This window comes from Heterodontus francisci, chromosome 2, assembly GCF_036365525.1.
Source record: "Heterodontus francisci isolate sHetFra1 chromosome 2, sHetFra1.hap1, whole genome shotgun sequence".
NCBI lineage: Eukaryota > Metazoa > Chordata > Chondrichthyes > Heterodontiformes > Heterodontidae > Heterodontus > Heterodontus francisci.
Window position 1 is genome coordinate 94,268,087 of NC_090372.1, and position 8,846 is coordinate 94,276,932.

Sequence of the window (8,846 nt, forward strand, 5' to 3'; positions counted from 1 at the left end):
GGCTTGTGGGAGGAAACCGGAGCACCCGGAGAAAACCCACGCAGACACAGGGAGAACTTGCAAACTCCACACAGGCAGTACCTGGAATCGAACCCGGGTCCCTGGAGCTGTGAGGCTGCGGTGCTAACCACTGCGCCACTGTGCCGCCTGTGTCCTCCTTTGTGATGACAGAGCCAAAGTATGTGTTTAATTGTTCTGCCATTCCTTTGTTCCCCATTATAATTTCCCCTGTTTCTGACTGTAAGGGACCTACATTTGTCTTCATTAACCTTTTTCTCTTCACATATTTCTAGAAGCTTTTACAGTCAGTTTTTATGTTCCCCGCAAGTTTACTCTCATACTCTATTTTCCCTGCGTAATCAAACTCTTTGTCCTCCTTTTCTGAACTCTAAACTGCTTCCAATCCTCAGACTTGCTGCTTTTTCTGGCAATTTTATATGCCTCATCTTTGGATCTAATTCTATCCCTAATTTCTTTTGTAAGCCACGGTTGAGCCACCTTTCCGTTTTATTTTTGCACCAAACAGGTCTGAATAATTATTGTAATTCATGCACACGCTCTTTAAGTAATATCCATTGCCCATCTACCGTCAACCCTTTTAGTGGGCGGCACAGTGGCGCAGTGGTTAGCACCGCAGCCTCACAGCTCCAGCGACCCTGGTTCAATTCTGGGTACTGCCTGTGTGGAGTTTGCAAGTTCTCCCTGTGTCTGCGTGGGTTTCCTCCGGGTGCTCCGGTTTCCTCCCACATGCCAAAGACTTGCAGGTTGATAGGTTAATTGGCCATTATAAATTGCCCCTAGTATAGGTAGGTCGTAGGGAAGTATAGGGACAGGTGGGGATGTGGTAGGAATATGGGATTAGTGTAGGATTAGTATAAAAAATGGGTGGTTGATGGTCGGCACAGACTTGGGGGGCCGAAGGGCCTGTTTCAGTGCTGTATCTCTAAACTAAACTAAACTAAAGTTCCCCAATCTACCATAGCCAACACGTGCCTCATACCTTCATAGTTTCTTTTATTTAGATTCAGGACCCTAGTTTTGGATTCAACTACTTCACTCTCCATATTAATAAAGAATTTTATCATGTTATGGACGCTTCTCCCCAAGGGACCCCGCACAAGATTGTTAACAAGATTGTTAATTAATCCTTTCTCATTGCACAATACCCAGTCCAGGATAGCCTGTTCTCTAGTTGGTTCCTATTGATCTAAAAAACCATCACTTACACGCTCCAGGAAATCCTCCTCCACAGTATGATTGCTAATTTGGTTTGACCAATCTATATGTAGATTAAATTCACCCATGATTACAGTTGTACCCTTATTGCATGCATCTCTAATTTCCTGTTTAATGCTGTCCCTTACATCTGCACTACTGTTTGGGGGCCTTTAGACAACCCCCACCAATGTTTTCTGCCCCTTGGTGTTTCTTAGCTCCACCCATACAGATTCCACATCATGATTTTCCGAGCCAATATCCTTCCTCACTATTGCATTGATTTCCTCCTTTACTAACAATGCTATCCCACCTCTTTTCCCTTTTTGCCTGTCCTTCCTAAATATTGAATACCCTGGATGTTTAGTTCCCATCCTTGGTCACCCTACAGCCATGCCTCCGTAATCACAACTATATCATAACCATTTATATTTATTTGCACTGTTAATTCATCTACAATATTGCGAATGCTCCACGCATTAATGCACAATGCCTTTGGACTTGTTTTTTGAATATTGTAAGGAACTTATGTTGAACTTTTATAAAGCTCTGGTTAAGCCAAAAATAGAGTATTGTGTCCAGTTCTGGTCACCCCACATTAGGAAGGATGTGAGGGTCCTTGAGGGGGTGCAAAGGAGATTTACTAGCATGGTTCCAGGGATGAGCAATTTTAGCTACAAGGTTAGATTGGAAAAGCTGGGATTGTTCTCCTTGAAGCAAAGGCAATTAAGGGGAGATTTGATAGAGGTGTACAAGATTATAACAGGTTTAGATAAGGTAGACGAAAAAAACTGGTCCCATTAGCTGAAAGCACAAGGACTAGTGCACATCAGTTTAAGGTTTTTGGGCAAGAGATGCGGGGGAAATATGAGGAAGAACTTTTTTACGTAGCGAGTGGTAATGACCTGGAACTTGCTGTCTACGAGGGTGGTGGAAGCGACGATGAAAGATTTCAAAAGGAAACTAGATGGGCACTTGAGGGAAATAAATTTGCAGAGCTATGGGGATAGGGCAGGGGGATGGGACTGATTGGATTGCTCTACAGAAAGCTGGCAAGGCCTCGATGGGCCGAATGGCCTCTTTCTGTGCCATAATGACTCTATGATTCTAAACTTTATCAATCAAGGGCTGTCTACTGTTGATAATTCAACGTAATTTTTCGCTACATTTTTGTATTATCCAACAGTTTAAATTAAGCAGCAAAAATAACATAGCAAAGTGGGAGTTTCCTGCTCTTCAATTTCTGCACAACCTTAGCTTACTTCTGTGGAACATATAGCAAAAACTGGACTTGGGGAATTGAAGGTGAATTCACTAAAACTGAATGTTTGGTAAGTGTGGTGTTAGAATCGTAGGTTAAAATTAAAGAGGTAAGTTTCCTACTTTGTGGGAAGCCTTTGCAATTGGCAACACATTCAAAATGCAGGGACATGTGGCACATGATTTTCCACTTAATTAAATTGTCAATAAATTGTGTACAGCACACACCCACATTTCCAATAAGCACTGCCAGTGTACGAAGTTCACTGGCAAAAGCAGAAAATCAGAAATTTTACCCCTTAAAAGTACAATTACTAAACTGGATTAAAAGACTGAAGCAGGTACATTAATATGCTACAGGATTATTGCACTGTGCTATCACTGCTTGGTAATACTTGGTGCATTGACCAGCAGCATGAACTTACTTGAAGGGAAAGCTGCTGCTGCATTGAGAAATTTTGGCTTAATTTAAACAATTCTGACCCTGAATTTCTGCTGGGTTGTCCCAATCTCCCATTGTAACCTTGGCAGGAGATCAGCAGAACTCATGGGTGAACAGTGCAATGGGCTAAATATTGCTGTTTACATTGTTTTCTCCAAGGATTCTGCTAATCTCTCACTAAATTATGGCAGAAGATTAAGACAACATCTGTGGAAATTCGGGTAGGTTATATTTGTTGCAACAGATGTGATCTGTTGTTTGTTGACATTTCATTGGCAATCTCAACATTTTTATCTTCCTTCAAATGGAAAGGTTTTGCTGCAGAAACAACATCCAATGTACTTCCAGAAGAATTTTTGAAAATGATTCCTGTTTTGCATCTGGCTGTTTAAGTAGTTTCTGCTTGTGTTTTAATCCCTTGTCTCTCTGTTCCTAGCACATGATTGCAGACTCCATCAGGCTACTGAGACACTGCAGAAGTAATCAGATCAGTAAGTGTCAGCCTTACTGTGGTTGTTGCACTTGGTGCTGGGGGTGGGGGGGGGGGGGGGGGGGGCGGGGTTGGGGGTGGGGAGGGAGTGGTGTGTGGGAACTGCAAGCAGGAGGTAAAAGGATCCTCCCTCTCAATTGGATATTGGTGCAGTTCCTTTTTGACACATGCATCCATTGGAAAGATTTGAGTTTATAGAAGAGAAAATGAATTATTTAACACTTTGACTTTGTAAAAATGGATCACTTGGTGAAAAAGCCTAATCCTATAAGGTAACATTTGTTCAAAATATAATTAGGGATGAGCACTCTCAACTTTCAAAGTGTAGGTTTGCTCTCTCTGCAACCATTCCTCCCCCCTCAATTTCATATGGTTCAAAGTTTAATCCAAGCTTTCCAAAGAGAATCATTACATAGAAGGAATGCACATTCCAATCTACCTCAGCATGTTTGAAGGATTTTCGGATAAGGGACAGCATAGACTGCATGCATTAAAGAACGCTCATGTAATGCTTTGCCTACGCTTAGGGTGCCTGAGCCTTGTCTCTGGACCTGGGGGTGAGAGTGTGCACTCCACACAAGGCAAATAAAAACTATAGCAGCTGCATATAGTGATACCAGTATTGCTGGCCAGAAAGGAGATGATTGGGTAATTTCCCCCACCAATCACGCCAATAAGTGACTGGAATTCATTTTACATACAGAATTTAGACATAACTATCCTCCACTCAGTGCATTTTTCTGGAGAAATAATTAATTTATATTATGTAATTACCCTTCACTTAATGTCTTTTGCTGGAGAAATCACCCTGCTTTTATCAAGAAACATTGCTGTAGAATTTATCATAAGTTCTATTTGCTATAGTTTGTAGAGTTTATTTATAATAGACTCTGTGGACCAGTTACTGTAATGTGCTGTTTAAATAGACTCTACTGCTGAGTAAATAGACTTTGTTTACTGTGAAATAGTCAGTTTGCTGTAAGTCATGCCATAAACCCCGCCCTACCTCCAACTCATCAGTTAACACTGTGAAACACATTGGCTAAGACAGAGGTGTCAATAAATACTGGATTTCTCACTATCTTGCTTTGAAGAATCCTAAACATACACCATGAATTTCCTTGGAGCTGCTCCCACTCCGCCGCCATAACATCACCTGATGTGTGACGGAAACACCATTTACATGTATACACAGGGTTACTGCAGCGCTTTTGGCAAACTTAAAGTAAAATTACCACCCATAATGATGGCATTCCACATATATGACACACCCAGCTGACCAATAAGAAAGCTTCAATGTGACAATGATTTCAGTATTTTCTCCTCTGACTCCAGGTACGGAAGGTACTCAGAAAAATCACCAGGATGTGAATGCCTATGCCCACCACTTACACGTGATTGACAACCAACAGATATTATTTCAGCTTTCTCACAGACTTGAGCCAAGAACTTAACTAAAGCTGTATCAGCTTGTAATATTACTGACGTTGAAGAAAACTACAGGGAATTGCGGTCACAGCAACTGTGGCAAAGTGACTCAAATATTGTGCTACACGAGGGGTCTCTTGTGAAATCATGGACACAGTTTATGTGCAAATTCAACACAAGAGGTGATCAACAAATTAGGTTACTTTCAGGTGAGAAAGTAACAATGGATTTGATGAGGAACTTGCGTGGTATGCAGCCCAGAAGCCCTGTTGCATCATCCAAGATACTTTGGCAGCAGTACAGTCTGAGTAGCCAACAAGCTAAGAAACATTCACAAGTGTTTGCTTAAACGAAGCAGAAAAGAATTGTATCCATTTCTGTCAGATTACATGACAGTTATTTTAATGCACTTATTTGTGCTAAACTGTCAAAACATAGATGTTTAGAGTTATTTCATGACCCAATGACCAGGACCTTCCTCTCTGGCCTGATGTGTGGTCGGTTGGGCTTTTCACCCATTGGGCTAACCTGCCGCTGACACTGGCAAAGTACCCAGAATCAGACCAATTTAAATTTGTTTTGGCTGGGTTGCCCTGAGTTCTTGGGAACTTGACACTGGGGAGAAACATAGAAAATAGGAGCAGGAGTAGGCCATTTGGCCCTTCAAGCCTACTCCGCCATTCATTATGATCATGGTTGATCATCCAACTCAGTAGCCTGTTCCCGCTATAGAAACATAAACGTTTTTCCTCATGTCCCCTTTAATCCTTAGCTACCATATCACGATTTGAACCAGTGTCCGTGGAATATTAACTTGGGTTTCTAGATTACTATTCCAGTGACATTATCACTACGCCACTGTCTCCCCAGTAGGAAATGCTTGCTGCTACAGGAGACAGATAGCTGCAGCAACTTTAGGAAGCAGTCAGTCTTGAACATTAAAAAACAAATGTCGTTGGACCAATGATGTGACAAAATCTACCAATTAAAACTGCCACTCTGTTCGGCTTAAAAGATTGCTTGATTTGCCTTCAGCCTTTAAATTACTCGCACTGCTGTGCCTTTCCTCACAATACTGGGTGCCTATTGAATGTGGGCATTCCCAGCAATCAGTATTATCAAAGTGATGGAAAATCTGGCATGATGTAATTTTAAGGTTATCCCCTCATTTAAATGCCTCACCCTGGCTATTTTTCAGGGGTGATGTTTCTGGGGGTAGTGATGAAGGAAAATCTATTGCATGTCTAAATGCGCTGGAATCCAGCAATATTAACATTGCCATTGCCTGCTCTAGCACCATTGAACAACCAAAAAAGGAAGTTCTTGATATTTCAGTGGTTTGTAACATATTTCTTCTTGAGAAGAGTTCAATGAAATAATAAATACTGCATTACAGTGCTATAAACATATGTCATGCTAAGCTGTTTAAAACTGGTAACTAAATAGGATTTTAGTTAATTTTATGACTGATATTGATTGGACATCCTTTGAAGGGGAAGGCTATTGTCCCATAGTCAAAACAGTACCAAGAGTATTTGTGTTGTAAGATAAATAAAGCACATTTTGTAAAGTCTATATATAGAATTAGTGGCCCTGAAATTCTATAGCTATTCTCCTGGACTCCTGCCAGAGTTATGATGGGAGACCTGCTGAACCCTCAGGAAAATGGTATAGATGATTAAAAACATGGCAATTGACACATTTTTTGGAGAACTCTACCAATCTTCTGCTGTAGTTACAACAGGATACCAGGAGATTCCCATTGGAATTATTGAGTTAGAACTTGCTGAAGTTGGGCATCTCTCATTGTACGCCATTCGACTTCTTCCCACACCCCCAGCTCAAAAACGTTGTGCCCTAACTAGTTGGAAGTGTGAGCTGATAATGGCATGGCAGGGGCAACAGGGCTTCTGGGACCTGAGTGAACGGTGGAATCAACAATGTTTCTCCTGAATCAATGAGATTTAAGAAGTGAGAAATAAACAGAGGAACAACTGAGAATGAGGGTGAACTAGAGTGGACGAATTCAATGTTAAATCTGGTACAGAGAAATAAAGGCCAGAATTTTACAGCCCCCAAGTGAGTAGGCTGGTGGCGGAGGTGTAAAATTGAGTGGGAGGTGGGGGGGTTGGGGGGGGGGTGTTGCCGTTCCCAACCCCCTTCCACTCCCGCTGCAATTTTACACGGGGCAGTGGCAGTGAGAAATGGCTCACACGCCCCAGGCCAATCAAGACCCTTAAATGGCCAATTAACTGGCACTTAAGGACCTCCTCCTGCCACCACGGGTATTTTATCCTCAGTGGCTGGACGGCAAAGGCCTCAAGAACCCCATCTGGTAAAACCAGGCGGCCTTCTCTTGGGCTGGGGGGGTGGCCCTCCCGATCGGGCACTCAATGCCCCATGGAGGGCCACCCCCAATGCACAACACTCCCCCACCCCCAACTAACTGACCCCCCCCCCCTTGCCTTGCCGGGGCCCAGCCAACTGTCCTCGGCAAGACCCCAAAAACTTACCGTAGTTCCAGGGCCGTTCATCCTCTTGTTGTGGTAGCTGGTGCAGTCCCAGCAGTGGCCACCGCTCCCTGTGGCACTGCTGGGACTAAGAGCTGCCAGCCTGCTGATTGGCCGGCAGATCTATTAGGCGGGACTTCCTGCCTCAAGAAGGTGAAAGTCCCACCCAAGACCAATTAAGGGCCTGGGGAGCGAAAAATCCTGACCTGGCTCCGCAGTCCCGGCAGAGGCGGGCTCACCACCAACTTTTCTGCAGGTGGGCAGGGCCTCTCGCCCAACGTAAAATCACAGCCAAAGAGAGGAAAAGAAGGATTGGATTAAGTGAGCGAGAAAAAAGAGACAGAAAGGAAAAGTAAGAAAAAATCTAAATTTATAATTTGACTTTTTTTTTAATTTTCAACAACAATTCACAACCTGAGTAATGAAAATGCACAGTTAAATTATTCACTCTCTGGGTCAGAGAGGTTATTGACCGTCATTAATAATTATCATGTCGTTAAAAGGGTATTTAAGATTATTAATTACCAGACTGAATTCTCTGTGATGCATTTAATGGGCAATTAATGTGAAAATCCAGAAGCTTTTAAAAATAATGGGGAAGCTATGGACAAGATGCAATTTGTGCAAAGCAAATGACGGAGGGTGGAAATCGATCTTGAGATTCCCAACTCATGGCGATTCGCTTAGTCGTTGAACTTGCTAGCAAATTTGCACATCTTAACAGCATGCAGCATTCACACTCCGTTATTTTTTTCAGTATGTTCCAGTCCAGTATGATTAAACAAGGGTATTCAGTGTATTTAACCTCTCCAGACCTTGTATCGAACCATTGTATCGCTCTGGTATCTGCTAAAGTTCACTCACTACCTAGATGCTCAGTAGAATAGGCATGATTGAAACTTAACCTTGCTATACACGTAGTGACTGTTTCTCTAACAGATGCAGTTTTAACAAACCTCTACATATAACTGTGTTGTTTATCTTTTAGCATTGTTGCTTGTAATTTGGCTTAATTTGTATAACAATGTTTGATAGTGTCATTTTAAGGAATCCATAGAGTCCCAAATGTTCACATTTTAATTTTGGGAGAAAGGGGTCTGAAGCAGGCAGAGGGAAATAATGAATTTTGTGCCCGCCGCCACCTTCCCTCCACCCTCGTCACCCCACCCACCCCACCCCACCCCACGATTGAGAAAGACACTTGTAATGTAGTACTGTATCTCAGCCAGCAGCTGGTGATGTTGCACTCTGTAAATCATCGTGTGAGTACTTCAGTGCAAAAGTGTATTTACATTGCTGCTTGTTCTGTTTCTTAAAGCAAGGGTTCTCGACCTTTTTGCTTTTGAGTCCCCTTCGCATGTTATACAAATTCTACAGACTTCCTTTAAAGCAAGTAGTTTTTCTGTATAAAAAATAGTTATAAAAGTTAAACATATATATTATTTTCGTTTTACTTAATGTGAAATTTGATGGTGTTGCTGAGCAACAATTTTGTCATTAC

At 42.2% G+C, this 8,846-nt stretch overlaps 1 protein-coding gene across 6 annotated transcripts in view; it reads left to right on the top strand.

The window, feature by feature from the left end:
* LOC137345606 (rap guanine nucleotide exchange factor 5-like) overlaps window positions 1-6,930 on the top strand; it is a 350,413-nt gene extending 343,483 nt beyond the window's left edge. For 4 of the 6 annotated variants that reach the window (XM_068008865.1, XM_068008867.1, XM_068008866.1 and 1 more), the window contains 2 exons: window positions 3,354-3,408; window positions 4,722-6,930. In XM_068008865.1, the coding sequence (XP_067864966.1) occupies window positions 3,354-3,408; window positions 4,722-4,861 (195 nt within the window). In that variant the 3' untranslated portion in view covers window positions 4,862-6,930. The remainder of the gene's footprint in view (window positions 1-3,353; window positions 3,409-4,721) is intronic. The other 2 variants (XM_068008869.1, XM_068008886.1) reach the window with 1 other exon arrangement.
* The last annotated feature ends 1,916 nt before the right edge of the window (window positions 6,931-8,846 follow it).